At 45.0% G+C, this 18,878-nt stretch overlaps 1 protein-coding gene across 1 annotated transcript in view; it reads right to left on the bottom strand.

The window, feature by feature from the left end:
* Positions 1-6,321: 6,321 nt before the first annotated feature.
* Rhbdl2 (rhomboid like 2) overlaps positions 6,322-18,878 on the bottom strand; it is a 29,010-nt gene continuing 16,453 nt past the window's right edge. The window contains exons 5-7 of the mRNA XM_045150431.1: positions 15,404-15,464; positions 9,011-9,072; positions 6,322-6,549 (exon numbers count right to left, since the gene is read on the bottom strand). Of these exons, the coding sequence (XP_045006366.1) occupies positions 6,370-6,549; positions 9,011-9,072; positions 15,404-15,464 (303 nt within the window). The 3' untranslated portion in view covers positions 6,322-6,369. The remainder of the gene's footprint in view (positions 6,550-9,010; positions 9,073-15,403; positions 15,465-18,878) is intronic.

Here is an 18,878-nt window from a genome sequence, read left to right as displayed (position 1 = left end):
CAGGAATCAAGGCGACTGGTCTTTCTTCAGGCCTCTTGCTTTGCAAACCCAAGCATCGTGAGGTTGGAAGGTAAGTTCTGCATTCTGTAGACAGGGCTCCTGACTCAAAATGTTGGCCTTGGCCGCTGCTCCACAGTGCGTTTATGGTGAGTACAGAGGGCAGGCCGCCAGGGTCAGGGGCACGGCGCGCTCTCTCAGGGCCTACAAGGTAGGGAAGTTGTCTGGATCTCCGCAGTTGGGGGTCAGGTTGAGTTGGCTCTCCCCCGCCAGACAGCAGTTCACTCAGCTTTCTACTGCTGGCAACCCTGAGGGATTTAACCAGTGAAGTGCTGTAAGCTCTAGTGGCTATCCCATGAGCTTGGCCTACCAGTCTTTGGGGACTCAGAGTAATATGGATGCCCTTGGCTTCCAAGGTGTGAGAGGCCAACCTCTGGGTTTCCATTTCTTCTTTTCCTATAGCTAAGCTTCTCTTTGAAGTTTGCTCCAAACTCCGGCGCACAGACTCCATTGTTGGCCTCATTTGGGACCTAGTGAACCCTGAACATTCACAGCCTTTCTGTGATGCAGTGGGTGGGGCTGGAGGAGAGATGGTGGTGACTCTGTGATGCAGTGGGTGGGGCAGGGCAGGAGGAGAGGAAAGATGGCATGGTTAGTCTGTGTCCATACATGGAGGTGGTCTTTGCCCCTGTGGGTCTTGATGTTAGGAAAGACTGCATCTTGGAAACAATCTATAATATGGTGATGCACAGGCATGGTATGGGTGGGTGAGAGGTGACCTATGGCAGATAGAAGGCCAGAGGCAAGAGAGGGAGGTCTCTGTGGAGGTGGGAAATCCAAATGCTGGCTTTCCCAGCCCGTACCTTCCAGCTTCTTCCTCTCCATAATATGAGACCCTATGCTAGGCTAATTAAGGCTGTATTGTGCATAAGCTCAGGGCGTACCTAGTACAAGTGATCACATTCTGAGACAGGATAGAAAGGTAGGGAAAATTGCAGGAAAAGAGAGGGGAGGCAATAGGCCCTCTATCCTAGAATCTGGTTGAAGCCTTTTACTGGCTGTGGGTCAAGAATTCTGATTTAGGCCGGGCATGGTGACACACACCTTTAGTCCCACCTTTAGGTTCTGTATTTCCTGAATATAAATTTAATAATTATCCTCAGTTTGAGTTGCTTAATTCTTGGGCTAAATGCAAATGTGAACCTAGGATTTGGGATTCAAGGACTTTCCTGAACCCCTAACACCCCATTTCATAACCTTATTCCTTTCCCAGACACTTTCTGGGCACCTCACAAAGCTGAATCATTGTTTACAGTAAAAATACCTTGGAGCTGGGCATGGTGGTAAAGGCCTTTAATCCTAGCATCCGTGAGGCAGAAGTTAGGAGGATCACCTTGAGTTTGAGGCTACCCTGAGATTTCATAGTGAATTCTTGGACTGCCTGGGCTAGAGCCAGACCCTACCGCAGGGGAAAAAAAATACAAACGACTTTGGCTAGAGAGATGGCTTAGTGGTTTAAGGGGCTTGCCAGCAAAGCCAAAGGACCCAGGTCATTTCCCCAGTACCCATGTAAAGCCAGATGCACAAGGTGGGACATGTGTCGGGAATTCATTTGCAGTGGCTAGAGGCCTTGGTGCACCCATTCTGTCTGCCCCTCTCCCTCTTAAATAAATAAAAATTTAAAAATACCTTAACTTCCCCTACTAATTGCCCTCATGACTTAGGTTTTTACCTTATTTGCTTTAAACCTAACCAATGCATAAGAACCAACTTATGATACCATTTCAGTTCTTTAGCAGCCCTCAACAATTAATGCTGCTTGCTTGCAAAGCCTGATGGCCTGGGTATCCACATAAAGCCACATGCACAAAGTAGCACCTGTGACTGGAATTTGTTTGCAGTGACAGAAACCCTGGCACACCCATACTCAGTTTTTCTCTCTGCCTCTTTCTGTCTCTCTCACAAATATATGTATGTGTATGTGTGCCTGTGTGTGTATGTATGTGTGTGTATATGTATGTATGTATATATATACATATATACACACATATATGTATGTTTATATATATATACACACACACATATTTTTCAAAGTAAGGTGTCACTCTAGCCCAGGCTGACCTAGAATTCACTATGTAGCCCCAGGCTGGCCTTGAACTCAAGATGATCTACCTACCTCTGCCTCCTGAGTGCCTTTAATCCCAGCACTCAAGAGGCAGAAGTAGGAGGATAGCTGTGAGCTTGAGGCCCCCTGAGACTACATAGTGAATTCCAGGTCAGCCTGGGCTAGAGTGAGGCCCTACCTTGGGGGGTGGAGGGGAAATCTCACTGAAAGCCAGGCCCATGGGGTGGCACACACCTTTAATCCCACCACCTGAGAGGCAGAGGTAGGAGGATCACTGTGAGTTCAAGGCCAGCCTGGTACTACAGTGTGAGTTCCAGATCAGACTGGCCTAGAGGGAGACCCTGACTCAGCAGTAACGGAAAGAACAGGAAGGCCAGTCGTAGTGGCACACGCCTTTACTCCCAGCATTCAAGAGGCAGAGGAAAGAGATTGCCATGAGTTCAAGTCCACCCTGAAACTACGTCGTGAATTCCAGGTCAGCATGGGCTAGAGCAAGACCTTACCTTGGAAAAAAAAAGGGGAGAGGGAAGGGACTGAAGAGATGGCTCAGAGGTTAAGGTGCTTGCCTATGAAGCCTATTCTACTCTGCATTTCTCTTTCTCTTAAATAAAATATTTTTGAAAAGGGGCTGAGAGGATGACTTAGCAGGTAAGGCATTTGCCTGCAAAGCCAAAAGACCCAGGCTCAATTCCTCAGGACCCACATTAGCCAGATGCACAAGGGGGCGCACACATTGAGTTTGTTTGCAATGGCTGGAGGCCCTGACATGCCCATTCTCTCTCTTCCTCTTTCTCTGTCAAATAAAAATAAAATACTTTGGGGGGGGGGACTAACAAACATGGAGAACTGACGTGGTCATCATTCCCATCTGGTTGCTATCCCCAGCCCCTCCCACACCCCATGGTTCCTACTCTTTGCCAGTTGGTGCCACAGCTTGACTGCCTACCTGCACTGCAGCAGACGTCTGTTCCCATCGGTGCCTGCCCTCGGGTTCTGTCCTCTGCTCAGTGCTCACGTCGTCATTGCCTTTCTCTAAAACTCTAGAGCTCTGCTTAGAAAACCAGAAGTAGGGCTGGAGAGATGGCTTAGCAGTTAAGCGCTTGCCTGTGAAGCCTAAGGACCCCGGTTCAAGGCTCAATTCCCCAGGACCCACGTTAGCCAGATGCACAAGGGGGCGCACACGTCTGGAGTTCGTTTACAGTGGCTGGAAGCCCTGGCGCACCCATTCTCTCTCTCTCCCCGCCTCCATCTGCTTCTTTCACTCTCTCTCTCTGTGTCACTGTCAAATTTAAAAAATGAACAAAAAAATTTTAAAAAAAGAAAACCAGAAGTACTCTCTATATCTCAAATGACTAACCTCCACATTTCACACTTCTCTCCACACACAGTGCACACACAAATTAACACACCCCTTTTGTTTTTCCTTATACAGGCTAATTGAGTACCTCCTTTGCCGAGACTTCAGCCTTTACTCTCTACTTACATGAGTCTGCTGTGTTTATTTCCATTCATGTAGTGACAGGGGGCTAGTTGTCTACCCCTCTCAGACACCTGAGCACCCCAGCACCTGAAGGCAGAGGGAGTTCTTACAGAAAAGTGTGTGATTGGTTCATTACACAGAAACAAGTGCAACCCCATTGCCTTTCCCTACTTGCCTACATGACTGGTTAGTATATTATTGTCTATAAGTTCTGCTGGGATTTTTTTTCTTTTTTTGAGAACAGATCTTGCTAGGTAACCTAAACTGGATTTCAACTTGTAGCAGTCCTCCTGCCTCAGCCTCTCAAGTTCTGGGCCACCACACCAGGCTCATGTTATCTCTAAACAATTAAAGTGTCTAAAAAGAAATGATCACTATAAGAACAATTGGTTAAATAAATAATGGTATATCCACAGGATGCAGTCAGTGAAAATGGTAGCTATGTATTCAAGCAAGCACATTAACCTCTGAGCTACCTCCCCAGCCCATTAACTATACTCATTTACAGACATTTGGCTTCATTGTTTCAGTGAAATTCAGGTTATAAAATACTATAGTCCAGTTATGGTATATTTATATGTAGAGATACACCCAAAAACTCTAGAAGGATATTTAGCAAAATATTAACTATCTCTGATTATTACAGTTGACCTAATTTTTTATAATCACATCGATCTTAGCTTTTTACCATCAGCACAAAAAGAAATGGAGGACATGCTTTTCCTAAATGAAAAGAGCATAGGATTTTCTAAAAGAAATGGGAATATGGTTGTTACAAGTTAAAGCTTTGTTTAGTTACAAAGTAAGCAAATGGTGTAAAACTAGGATGCATGGCTACAGTATCACCAAATTCAACAACAAAAGATAGCAATTTCAAACACCTCTCTTAGCTAGCTAGAACAGAGATTGATACAAACCTGGTTTAGTTTAGGTAAGTCTGGAAAAGCAGTCCCTGCTCCGATGTCATACCTTGACCATCTTCAGTTCATTTCTGCATTGTCCCTTTTGAGGGATAAGAGAGCAGGTTGGGCTCAGGTCAGTGCAGTGGATGAGTCAGCCACCAACTAGAATGTGCCCTCCTTTCTGCCCACTCTTGCTTCTTCGACCCACCAACCACAGTGTGCACTTGCAGAACTAACTTCCTGCAGGGCTGGGGTGGCATCTCTCTGGTAAGGTAGGCTGCCAGCTACACGCAGTAGCTGGACACTTGCAAGCCAGCTTGTGGATGCTAGAAGCTCAATTTTCTTTTTTTGTTTTTGTTTTTGTTGTGTTGTGTTTTGTTTTGTTTTGTTTTGTTTTGTTTTGTTTTGTTTTGTTTTGTTTTTCAAGGTAGGGTTTCATGCTAGCCCAGGCTGACTTTGTACTCTCAGGGTAGCCTTGCACTTATGGTGATCCTCTACCTCTGCCTCCCGAGTGCTGGAGTTCATTTGCAGTGGCTCGAGGCCCTGGCCTGCCCATTCGCATTCTGTCTGTCTGTCTCGCTCAAATAAATAAAAGTAATATATTTTTTAAAAAAATAGAGCCAGGCCTGGTGGCACATGCCTTTAATCCGGGCACTCGGGAGGCAGAGGTAGGAGGATCACCGTGAGTTTGAGACTACCCTGAGACTACATAGTGAATTCCAGGTCAGCCTGGACTAGAGAGAAACTGTACCTTGAAAAACTAAAAGAAAAAAAAATAGAATTGGACACAGTTATAAAAAGTTTTTTTTTAATATTTTATTTTATTTATTAGAGTGGTAAAGAAAGAGAGAGAGAATAAGTACAACAGGGCCTTCAGCCCCTTTAAATGATCTCCAGATACATGTGCCACCTTGTGCATCTGGTTTACATGGGTCCTGGGAAATCAAACCTGGGTCCTTTGACTTCCCAGGCAAATGCTTTAACTTCTAAGCCACTTCTCCATCCCTATAAAAAGTTTTTTATTCCCAGAATAATACGATATGCATGAATTTTATCAAGCAAACTGTAAAATATATCACCCAAGGAAAGCAAGTCTCTTTCGTAGGATATACATGCATACGTATGCCTGAGAAAGACCCAATCTCTGGTTTCTACCACCTTTCTTTTCTCCTTCCTACCCTGTGCATCAAGAAGCCCTTACTCAAAGTGGGGGCGGGGGGGAGGAAGGGAGGGAATTACCATGGGATTTTTTTTTATAATCATGGAAAATGCTAATAAAAATTTTTTAAAAATTAAAATAAAATAAAGTAAAAGAAGCCCTTACTCAGTCCTTCGATGTGCAGTCTTGAACAGATGAGTAGAGTGTGGTTGTGTCACTATCTTAAGGTTGTTCGCATTTGCTGGGACATCTCCCTTTCTTCAGGAAGTTTTCCATTCTCCCATATGGCTCTCATTGTTTCTGTTTTTATTTGGGTTTTTGGTTTTTTTGTTTTTTTTTTTTTTTTTTAAGATAGGGTCTCACTGTAGCCCAGGACGACATGGCACTTCCTTTGTAGTCCCAGGTTGGCCTTGAACTTGATCCTCCTATCTCTGCCTCCCGAGTGCTGGGATTAAAGCCTTGGCTCTTTATTTTATTTTAAAAATATTTTATTATTAGAGAAAGAGGCAGACAGAGAATTGGCACACCAGGGACTCTGGCCACTGCAACCAAACTCCAGACACATGTGCCACCTTGTCAACTGGCTTTATGTGGGTACTGGAGAATCGAACCTGGGTGCTTAGGCTTTGCAGGCAAGTGCCTTAACCACTAAGCAATCTCTCCAGCCCATGGCTCTTTTTATTAATTGGCTTATATTAGAGGCAGGTCAGTTTGCCGGGGAGAGGAAGATGTTGAAAAACACAGCAAATAAGACACAAGCAAAATAGGCAGCAATTGCAATCCAGAACCTGGGGTCTTTGAGCAGTGCCTTGTCGAAACAGCTGAACACCGTGTAGCCTATGGACATCCCAGCAAATCCACCCGCAATGTGAGCTGCAAAGGACACCTTTGGAGAAAAGGGAGAAAATGCTCGTTGTGTGTCTCAGTGGTACATCTCACACTCAATCGCAAACATCAGGTCAAGTCCTTTTTTAAAAAAATATTTTGTTTAAGTTAAGAGTCTTCTTAAATATTTTTAGATAATGTATTTATTTATTTATTTATTTGAGAGAGAGAAAGAGGCAGATAGAAAGAGAAGCACACCAGGTCTTCTAGTCACTGCAAACAAACTCCAGATGCATGTGCCTCCTTGTGCATCTGGTGTATGTGGGTCCTGTGGAATTGAACCAGGGTCCTTAGGCTTTGCAGGCAAACACCTTAACTGCTAAGCCAGCCCTTAAATATTTTTTAAACATTTTTATTTATTTGAGAAGGGGGCAGGAGAGAATGGGTGTGCTAGGGCCTTCAGCTGTTGCAGATGAAATCCAGATACATGTACCACTTTGTGCATCTGGCTTATGTGGGTCCTGGGAAATTGAACCTGGGTCCTTTGACTTAACAGGCAAGTTCTTTAACTGCTAAGGCATCTCTCCAGCCCATAGTTAAGCCTTTCTAAAAGCCTGGATGAAAGGCTGGGGAAACAGCTCAGCGGTTAGAAGTACAGCAAGCACTTGCCCACTAAGCTATCTCCCTAGCCCCCCAGGTCTTTTTTTTTTTTTTTTTATGTTTCTCAAGGTAGGATCTCGCTTTAGCCCAGGCTGACCTGGAATTCACTAAGTAGTCTTACAGTCTCAAGGTGGCCTCAAACTCACAGTTTTCCTCCTACCTCTGAATAAAGGCGTGTGCCACCACACCCGGCTTCCAGGTCTTCTATTTAATTTTATTTACTTATTTAAGAGAGAGAGAGAAAGACTTGCAAAGCAGGACCTCTAGCCATGGCAGACAAACTCCAGACACATGTGTCACTTTGTGCCTGTGGCTTACGTGGGTCCTGGTGAATTGAACCTGGGTCCTTTGGCTTTGTAGGCAAGTACCTTAACCACTAAGCCAACTCTCCAGATGTTTTGTTTTTTAAACATTTTATTTTATTTGTTTGAGACACAGATAGAAAGAGGCAGACACACAGAGACATGGTATAGGTGAGTGAGAAGTAACCTATGGCAGGTAGAAGACCAGAGACAAGAGAGGGAGGTCTTTGTGGAGGTGGGAAATCCAAATGCTGGCTTTCCTGGGACCTACCTTCTAGCTTCTTCCTCTCTATAATCTGAAACCCTATAGTAGGCTAATTAAGGCTGTATTGTACATAATAAGTCCAGGGCATGCCTAGTGCAATTGACCACATTCTGAGACAGGATAGGGAAAATTAACAGCCAGGCATGGTGGTGCATGCCTTTAATCCCAGAATTTGGGAGGCTGAGGTAGGAGGATCACCATGAGTTCAAGTCCACCCTGAGACTACATAGTGAATTCCTGGTCAGCCTGACCAAGAGTCAGACCCTATCTCAAAACCTCAGGAAAAAAATCAGCCAGGCGTGGTGGTGCACACCTTTAATCCCAGCACTCTGGGGGCAGAGGTGGGAGGATCACTGAGTGTTTGAGACTACGTAGTGAGTTTCAGGTCAGCCTGGGCTCGAGTGAGACTCTACCAAAAAAACCTTGGAGCCAGGTGTGGTGGTGAATGCCTTTAATCCCAGTACTCAGGAGGCAGAGGTCAGGAGGAACACCTTGAGTTTGAGCCAGACCCTACCTCGGAAAAAACATATATACCTTTGGCTGGAAAGATGGTTTAGTGGTTAAGGTGCTTGCTGGCAAAGCTAAAGGACCCAAGTTCAGTTCTCAGTACCCATGTAAAGCCAGATATATATGGGGCATATGGTGGTGCATGCCTTTAGTCCCAGCACTTGGGAGGCAGTGGTAGGGACATTGCTGTGGGTTCCAGGCCACCCTGAGACTACATAGTGTATTCCAGTTCAACCTGGGCTAGAGTGAGTCCCAACCTCAAAAAAAAAAAAAAAAAAAAAAGCTTGAACTTACAGTGATCCTCCTACCTCTGCCTCCCAAATGCTAGGATTGAAGGCATGTGCCACCATGCCTGGCTTTATATGTAGAGGCAGGGGTGAGGGAGGAGAAAATAGAAGAAATTGGCCAGGCATGATGTTGCATGCCTAAAGTCCTAGAACATAGTGAATTCCAGGTCAACTTGTGCTAGAGCGTGACCTTACCTTGAAAAAAAAAAAAAGAGGAGGAAATGATCTGGGAAATGAGTCAGGTCCCAGGACCAACATAAAGCCAGATGGAGCAGCACGCATCTGTAATCCCACCACCCCTGCAGCAAGATGGGAGGGGGAGACAGGAGAACCCCCAGAAGCTTCCAGGCCCGCCAGCCTGGCCTATCATGTGCAGCAATGAACAAGAGACCCTATCTCAAATGAGATGGAAGGCAATGACCATCTCTCAAGTTGTCCTCTGACCTCTGCGCGCGCACACACACACACACACACACACACACACACAGAGCGTATACTCACCGGAGACCCATTTGCTGGGACAAAGAACCTTCTGTAGAGAGCAAATCCCATATCCGACCCAACTAGAAGAAAAAAGAAAAGAAAAAGAAAACTGTGATGAAGTGCAGGAGTGTGGCACGGGGTTTGTGTTCCCCTCTAGCAGTTATCACATACTCTGCCCTCTGATTACGTTAATCCCTACGTAATGAGTTCCAGGTCAGCCTGGGCTACAGTGAGACCCTGCCTCAGAAAAAAAAAAAAAAAAATGTTTTTCTCCACCAAACCAGTCAGATCAGAATCACCTAGGAACTTTTGTTTGGGTTTGTGTGAGTAAGGGTTCATTATGTGTCCCAGGCTGACCAAAGTCTTGCAGCAATCCTCCTGCCTCAGTCTCCTGAGTGCTGGAATTATAGGCATGAGCCTCCATGCTTGGCAATGGGAACTTAAGTAGAAGAGAATTCTCAAGCTTATCCAAGATGTATGAACCACAAACTCTGAGGACGAAGCTCCTGTTCTGGGTTTTAATGAGACCTCCAGGCAGTTTTGGGTTTGAATCAAGGATAAGTGGTAGGTGATGAGAACAAAGTGGGGAGAGATTGCAGGCCTTATGACTTGCCATGCAGACTCCAACATTTACTCTGAGGCACCAGAAGCCTTTGAAAGGTTGTTGACATGACTCGTGGTTAGTTCGTTGTTTGCCTTTTGGTCTTTGTGGTGTCGGGGATGACTTGCATTTGTGCATGCATGGGTGCGTGTGTTTGCACATAGAGCGCAGGCGTGCGTGTGCCACAGCGCAGGTGTTTAGGTCCGAGAACAACTTGCAGATCAGTTCTCGCCTTTCTATCACGTGTGAGGCAGGCCTCTCTCCCTGGATCTTGCTCTCCTGTTGGGATTTTGCTCCGCTGTTCTTTGCTGAGGCTCTGGGAAATGCTCCTGTCTCCACCTCTAACAGCACACCGCGACTACAGAAACCACCACGGCTCCCAGCTTTTCGCATGGGGGCTGGGGAGAATTGAACTCAGCTACTCCGACTTGAGCAGCAAGCACTTTATCCACTTGGGTTGTTATTATTTTTTTTGATGGGGGGTTGTATGTTTTTAAATTTTTTTTAAATTTATTTGAGAGAGAGAGAAAGAGAAATGTAGAGAGAGAGAAAAAGGAAGAGAGAATGGGTGCATCAGGGCCTCTAGCCACTGCAAACAAACTGCAGATGCATGCATTTCCTTCTGCATCTGGTTTTACATTGGTACTAGGAAATCTGAGTCCTTAGGCTCTGCAGGAAAGCATCTTAACTGCTAAGCCATCTCCACAGCACAACTTGGGTTTTTTTGTTGTTGTCATTTTGGTTTGGTTTTGGTTTTAGTTTTGATTTTCGTTTTTTGAGGTAGGGTCTCACTCTAGCCCAAGCTGACCTGGAATTCACTATGTAGTCTCAGGCTGGTCTCGAACTCACAGTGATCCTCCTACCTCAGCCTCTCGAGTGCTGGAATTAAAGGCTTGCGTCACCATGCCCGGCTCCGACTTGTTTTATAAAGGTCATTCTGGCTGCTGCAAAGTAAACAGAGGACACTGATGGGAACAGGGAGACCAGCTAAAGGATTGCTTCAACAATCCAAGTGAGGGGATGGAGAGATGGCTTAGCAGGTAAGGCGCTTGCCTACAAGGCCAAAGGATCCAGGTTTGATTCCCTGGGACCCACGTAAGCTAGATGCACAAGGTGGCGCATGTGCTGGAGTTTGTTTGCTGGATGCCCTGGCACACCCATTCTCTCTCTCTCTCTCTCCCCCTCTCTCTGCCTTTTTTTCTCCAATAAATAAATAAAAATAAAACATTTTTTAAAAAAGAAAAAGAAAACCAATCCAAGTGAGGATGTTGGTGGCATTTTATGCATCAAGAGACCAAGAGCCGAGCTCAGTTGGTAGAGTGCTTGCTTGGCATGCACGAAGCCTTGGGTTTGATCCTCAGCACCCATAAGCCAGCAGTGGTGGCATGTTCCTATAATCCCAGCATTCAGGAGGTGGAGGCAGGAGGATCAGAGGTTCAAGGCCATCCTTGGTTACATAGTGAGTTCAAGGCTAGCCTGGGCTACATGAGGAGCTTTCAAGTGTTTAGTGTAAAAGAACACTGCCCTACATGTGCTATGCTTGGTGACATCTCTGCAGCAGTCCCCTCCCAGATGCATTCACAAGCCATTTTGTCCTAGGAGGTGGAAAAACCTAGTCCTTGCCTTTGGGAAAACAGCATCATATGTTCTAGCTAGCTTCCTGTTCAATAGTGTATTGATGCTAAGGTCACTGGACAGAAATTGAGGCCAAAGTATTCAAAGTTAATTTAATTGTAAAGGACTGTGATGTGATATAAACCACTGGATGCAGGGACACTGCATTATATTTTCACTCATTTGCATTATAGATCTGGCATAAAATACCAAGACAGAATCTGAAAACATCTGCCACAGAACAGGACAATTAGATAGTTAGCTGGGTCTGGTTATCCATTCTGAGGCCTTTGTTCAAAAAGCCTTTGGAAAGCCTAGTGTGGTGGTACACACCTTTAATCCCAGCACTGGGAAGGCAGAGGTAGGAGGATCATTGTGAGTTCAAGGCCACCCTGAGTCTATGTAGTGAATTCCAGGTCAGCTTGGGCTAGAGTGAGACCCTACCTCAAAAAAAAAAAAAATCTTTTGAGGGCTGCTATAGTTCTTGCTTAGCATGTCCAAAGCCTTGGGTTCAATTTCCAGCACCACATAAACCAGGCATGGTGGTACACTCCTGTAAAACAGGAACTAAGGAGGTAGAGGCAGGGGGATTGAAAGTTAAGGTCATTCTCTGCTTACCAGATAGCAGAGTTGGAGGCCAGTCTGGGGTATAGGAGACCCTGTCTCAAACACAGCAAAGAAATCCTTTGTGACCATTAGCATGTTCATCTCTCCATCCCATTTCATCCTGCCTCCTCTTCCTCCTTACGGCTCGAGTTGGCTCTTTCCGTTCCCTAGGGAACTTCGCTTCTGGGTTCTGCAGTCTTTAATTATTATTATTTTTTTATTTATGAGCACAAGAGAGAATTGGCACACCAGGGCCTTAGCCACTGCAAACAAACTCCAGATGTGTGTGCCACCTTGTGTGCATGTGCCACCTTGTGCATCTGGCTTATGTGGGTTCTGGGGAGTCGAACCTGGGTCCTTGGGCTTCGCAGGCATGTGCCTTAACCACTAAACCATCTCTCCACCACTTCTGCAATCTTTAAGTTGAGGCACATCTTTCTATTTGTAAAGAGGCCTCTAGTACAATAAAATATTGTCCTCTTTAAAAATTTGCCATGCATTTTAAGAGAATAGCCTTGACATGGTTTGTTTAAAAAGAATGAAAATGTGAGCTGGAGAGATGGCTCAGTGGTTAAGTACTTGCCTACAAAGCCTAACAACCGTAGTTTGATTCCCCATGTAAAGCCAGATGCACACCAAGTGGAGCTTGAATCTGGAGTTCACTTGTAGCAGCCAGAGGCCCTTGTGGGCCCATTCTCTCCCTCCCTCTCTCTTTCTCTCCTTACAAATATATCTATATAGATATTAATATTTTATTTTATTTATATTTATTAGAGAGAGGGGGAAGGAGAGAAAGAAAGAATGGGCACACCAGGGCCTCTAGCCACTGCAAACCAACTCCATATGCCATCTTGTGCATGTGGCTTACATGGGCACTAGGGAATCAAATTTGGGTATTTAGCCTTCAGTTAAGCAAGTGCCTTAACTGCTAAGCCATCTCTCCAGCCCATAAATGTATTTATTTTTTAAAAGAAAGAATGAAAATGGGCTGGAGAGATGGCTTAGCAGTTAAGGTGTTTGCCTGTGAAGCCAAAGGACCCAGGTTCAAATCCCTAGTACCCATGTAAGCCATATGCACAAGAGAGCACATGTGTCTGGAGTTCATTTTGAGTCCTAGAGACCCTGATGTGCCCATTCTCTGTCTGTCTCCTCTCTCTCTCCTCTCCTCCTCTCCCTCTCCCTCTCTCTCTCTCTCTCTCTCTCTCCTTGAAAATAGATGGGGAAAAAAAGAATGAAAATGTGAGATTTCCTTAACTTTTCCCAAAGGTAGGTTCAGTTGCTTAGTTAGACATTTCCTACAAATAATGTTTGATGAAGTTAAGAATAATGTATACCGTTTTGGGCTGGAGAGATGGCTTAGCAGTTAGGCGCTTGCCTGTGAAGCCTAAGGACCCCGGTTCGAGGCTCGGTTCCCCAGGTCCCATGTTAGCCAGATGCACAAGGGGGCGCACGCGTCTGGAGTTCGTTTGCAGAGGCTGGAAGCCCTGGCGTGCCCATTCTCTCTCCCTCTATCTGTCTTTCTCTCTGTGTCTGTCGCTCTCAAATAAATAAATAAATAATTTTAAAAAAATGTTTAAAAAAAGAATAATGTATACCGTTTAAAATAAAACAGTGGGACTGGGGATATAGCTCAGAGGTTAAAGGTACCTGCTTAGCAAGTCTGTCTGCTGAGGGTTCAGTTTCCCAGTGCCCATGTAAAGACAGATGTACAATGTGACTCATGTATCTGGAGTTTGTACAGTGGCAAGAGGCCCTGGCACACCAATTCATTCTCTCTCTTTTTCTCAAAATAAATAAATAATATTTAACAAAAAGAATCCTAGCAGGGCTGGAGAGATGGCTTAGCGGTTAAGCGCTTGCCTGTGAAGCCCAAGGACCCCGGTTCGAGGCTCGGTTCCCCAGGTCCCACATTAGCCAGATGCACAAGGGGGCGCACGCGTCTGGAGTTCGTTTGCAGTGGCTGGAAGCCCTGGCGCGCCCATTCTCTCTATCTCCCTCTATCTGTCTTTCTCTCTGTGTCTGTCGCTCTCAAATAAATAAATAAATAAATTAAAAAAAAAAAAAAGAATCCTAGCACTCCACAGGCTGAGACAGGAGGAATATGAATTTAAAGCTAGTCTGTACCACATAGGAGACTCTGTAACAAATACGTAAGTAAATAAACAAAACTCTATCTTTTTTCAAGGAAATGTTTCAAATCAAATGTTTCGATTCATTATTCAATATTTTATTAATTTGGAGTGTATTTCTTTTCTTTTCTTTTCTTTTTTTTTTTTTTTTTTTTTGTTGTTGTTGCTTTGAGGTAGGGTCTCACTGTAGCTCAAGCTGACCTGGAATTCACTCTGTAGTCTCAGGGTGGCCTTGAACTCTCAGCAATCCTCCTACCTCTTCCTCTCGAGTGCTGGGATTAAAGGCAAGCCCAGCACGCCCAACTAGTATAACTAGTGTATTTCTTTTCTTTTTTTTTTAATTTTTTTTCTTAAGGTAGGGTTTTACTCTAGCCCAGGATGACCTAGAATTCACTCTGTAGTTACAGGTTGGCCTCAAACTCACAATGATCCTTCCTGAGTGCTGGAATTAAAGGGCATGCACCACTATAGCTTTCATTCATTTTCAGGCCAAATAACTTCTAGAATTCATGTGTGCCAGGAACTAGGGAAGGTTAACACTAGCAATACCCTAGGACTTCCATCTGCTCTATTTCCAGCCCCTCAGTTTTGTGGGTTTTAGGGTGGCCTTGAACTCATTGGCAATCCTCCTACCTCTGCCTCCCGAGTGCTGGGATTAAAGGTGTGTGCCACCACACCCAGCTTCTTTTTCTTCTTTTGGTTTTTTGAGGCAGGGTCTCACTCTAGCACAGGCTGACATGGAATTCACTATGTAGTCTCAGGGTGGCCTTAAACTCTCGGAGATTCTCCTACCTCTGCCTCCTGAGTGCTGGGATTAAAGGCGTGCCCCACCACACTTGGCTTTTTTTTTTTTTTTTTTTTTTTTTTTTTTGGTTTTTCGAGGTAAGGTCTCACTCTGGCTCAGGCTGACCTGGAATTCACTCTGTAGTCTCAGGGTGGCCTCGAACTCTTGGCGATCCTCCTACCTCTGCCTCCCGAGTGCTGGGATTAAAGGCGTGCGCCACCACACCTGGCTTGGCTTTTTTTTTAGGACAAGATGTCACTCTAGCCCAGGCTGAGTTTGCGATTCACTCTGTGGCCTAGGCTGGCTTTAAACTCACTGCAATCCTCCTACTTCAGCCTCCCATGTGCTGGAATTAAAAGTATATGCCACTGTACTCCACTGGAAATTTCCAGTTTCTGAAAGAGGAAGTCCTATATTCAAAACATAAGTGAAGCCATTGTGGCTGAGGAGAGGGACTCCCACACGTCTACTTTCATGGCTTCCCTCATCCACAAAGAACACATCACTGAGGGACTTCTTCGGGTCTATGAAGACTCACCGCTTCCTGCAGTGTCAAGTCTGAAGCTGACAGTTCTTTCTGACCCCAGGCCAGCAGTCATCCTCCAGAGGAGCTGCACAAAGGCCTTCCGAAAGCTGAGCCCTGAAGACCCACCATGTCATGTGCTCACAAAACTCACCTATCAGGATGATGATCAGCAGCCTGACAATTCCAAAGGCAGGAATCATTTCTCTGAAATTCTTGGAAAGAGACAAAGGATAATCAGATAAGCTACAGGCAAATGGAACTCCTCCTTTGCCTGCCTTTTCATTGAAAACAATGGTATTTGGGCTGGAGAGATAGCCTAACAGTTAAGGCACCTTGCCTTTGAAGCCTAAGGATGCAGGTTCAATTCCCCATTACCCATGTAAAGCCAGATACATAAGTTGGCTCATGTGTCTGGAGTTCTTTTTCTTTCTCCCTCTCTCTCAAATAAATAATTTTTTTTTCTTTTTGTTTTTTTGAGGTAGGGTCTCACTCTGGTCCAGGCTGACCTGGAATTCACTATGTAGTCTCAGGGTGGCCTGGAACTCACTGTGATCCTCCTACCTCTGCCTCCCAAGTGCTGGGATTAAAGGCATGTGCCACCACGCCTGGCTTCATTTATTTGAGTTCCAGGCCACCCTGAGATGACAGAGTTAATTCCTGGTCAGTCTGAGCTAAAATGAGACCCTACCTCAAAAAAAAAAAAAAAAAAAAAGACTTTGTGTCAGGTATTTGCAAAAGAAACCATAGGTATAGCAAGCAAGTTTTCAAATGTGTCTGGGAGGCCGGGCGTGGTGGCGCATGCTTTTAATCCCAGCACTTGGGAGGCAGAGGTAGGAGGATCGCAGTGAGTTCAAGGCCACCCTGAGACTACAGAGTTAATTCCAGGTCAGCCTGGACCAGAGTGAGACCCTACCTTGAAAAAAAAAAAAAAGTGTCTGGGAAGTACATTGCTGGTATACTCTGGAGAACAAATAGAAACATAATGTTTAATTTTATGATGTAAAGGATGTAATTAAATATTAGTAATATAAAATCAACATTTGACATGTCAGTAAGTGGATGGACAGTTCAATAAATGTTGTCAGACTAAGTCCAATGCCACAATTCTAAGTCTCTTTTTGGTTAATATCCATTTGTTATTTTATCCTAGTTCCCAGTAGTAGTTAACAAAGACTTAACTAAAATTTGAGCATTACTTTAGGGTTTTTTGTTGGTTGTTTGTTTGTTTGTTTGCTTGTTTGTTTGAGGTAGGGTCTCACTCTAGCCAAGGCTGACCTGGAATGCACTTTGTAGTCTCAGGGTGGCCTCGAACTCACGGTGATCTTCCTACCTTTGCCTCCCGAGTGCTGGGATTAAAGGTGTGTGCCACCATGCCCTGTTTACTTTAGTTTTATAGCTAACTTCAAAAGCAATAAAACTATTGATCAAAAAATATTATTTATCCAGGTGTGGTGGCACATAATCCCAGCACTCGGGAGGCAGAGGTAGGAGGATCACTGTGAGTTTTAGGCCACCCTGAGACTATAGAGAGTTCCAGATCAGCCTGGGCTGTATAGAGTTGAAGGAGACAGGAGAAAGCTAGCTTCTTTTAGGCAGATTGAGTTAGGGACAGGAGCTCAGAGAGAACCAGCCCACCTTGGCAGGAATGGAGCCTGTGTCTGACCCAGTTTCATCCACAATGGCTGGAGCGCCCCCTGCTGCCTCCACAGACTGGTACACTACCCAGGTGGGCTGGCCTTTGGATCAGCTCTCTATCTAAATCCACCGGACCACTTAGGTCTTCCTCTTACATACCTGAGTCTGACAAAAAAAATCCGCTTTGTGGGGGTTGGAGAGATGACTTAGTGCTTAAGGGGCTTGCCTGCAAAGCCTATGACCCAGGTAAAATTCTTCAGAACCCACATGCACATGATGCACATGTGTTTGGAATTCATTTGCAGTGGTTAGATACCCTGATACACCCATTTCTCTCTCTCTATTCACTATGAGATCTCAGGGTGGCCTCGAACTCATGGCGATCCTCCTACCTCTGCCTTCTAAGTGCTGGGATTAAAGGTGTGTGCCACCATACTGGACTAAAATTGTGTATATTATCTTTGAAAAAATCTCAGTCCAGGCCTGGCATGGTATGGTGCAGGACTGTAATCCCATCACATGAGGAGCAGAGACAGAGGATCACAAGTTTAAGACCAGCCTGAGCTATATTAAGAGACTCTGGGGCTGGAGAGATGGTGTAGCGGTTAAGGTGTTTTATTGACAATTTCATACATGGACACAATGTATTTTGATCAGAATCCCCTCCCATTATTTTCTTTTGTTCCCCCTACCCATATAGCACTATTTGTAAATATGAATGGCTAGACTCACCCCAAATCTTTTCCAGTGGGAGAGTCCTTAAATACAGATTGGATCAGGCAAGTCTGCATCTGCCAAAAAAAACCTATTCTGTCTGGCATGGTGGCACACACCTGTAATCCCAGCACCCTGCAGGTGGAATCAGGAAGGCAGGGTCCTTAAATTCAGGTTGTCCTGGGCTGCATAAAAGGACCTTGTCAAAACAAACAAAAACTCCAAACCCTCCAGATGTAACTATGCCTGGTCTAATCTCTATTACTTCTGAGATAAGAAAAAAACATATAACATATAGTGGACACATAGTTCTTAGAACCTAAGTGTTCAGTAAATACTGATAAATTAAATTCCTTGAACCAAATGTTAGTGTGTGTGTGTGTCATGAAGTATATAATTATGACTTTTGTACTTGGAGTAGATACAGGAAGATCAGAGGACAAGGTCATTGTCAGCTACAGGTCAAGTTTTATTTGTTTGAGACAGAGAAAGAGAGAGAGAGAAAAGGGGTACACTAGGGCCTTCAACCACTGCAAATGAACTCCAGATGCATGCAACACCTTTTGCATCCGGATCATGGGTCCTAAGGTATCAAACCTGGGTCCTTAACCAGTAAGCCTTCCCTTCAGCCCTACAGGTCAAGTTTGAAGCCAGCCAGAACTACATTAGACTGTCTCAAAAACCCCCAAAATTTGCCAGACATCATGGTGCACACCTTTGATCCCAGCACTCAGGAGGCAGCGATAAGAGGATTGCCGAGTTTGAGGCCACCCTGAGACTACCTAGGTCAGCCTGGGATACAGCAAGACCCTACCTTGGTGGGGGCGAGGGAGAAAAAGAAATGGGCTAGAGAGATTGCTCAGTGATTAAAGGTACTTGCAATGTTGGCCAGCCAGTGTTCAATTCCAAGTTCCCACATAAAACCAGATGCAAGCCGGGCATGGTGGCACATGCCTTTAATCCCCGCACTTGGAAGGCTGAGATAGAAGGATCATCATGAGTTCAAGGCCACCCTGAGACTACAGGGTAAATTTCAGGTCAGCCTGGGATAGAGCAAAAATTTAAAAAAAAAAAAAAAACAGATACAAAAGGTAGTGAATGGATCTGGCATTTGAGTATAGTGGCAAGAGACCTTCCTGTGCCCATAAACACACACACAGATCAATATCTTTTGGACCCAAAACCTAATGGGCTTGGGAGATAGCTCAGCACCACAGCCAGGTGCAAAGCGGCACGCGCACCTGCGATCCCAAAGCGCCTGCGGCAGTGGGAGGTGG

This window comes from Jaculus jaculus, chromosome 5 (genome assembly GCF_020740685.1).
Source record: "Jaculus jaculus isolate mJacJac1 chromosome 5, mJacJac1.mat.Y.cur, whole genome shotgun sequence".
Lineage (NCBI taxonomy): Eukaryota > Metazoa > Chordata > Mammalia > Rodentia > Dipodidae > Jaculus > Jaculus jaculus.
This window is presented reverse-complemented; position numbering and strand designations above follow the sequence as displayed.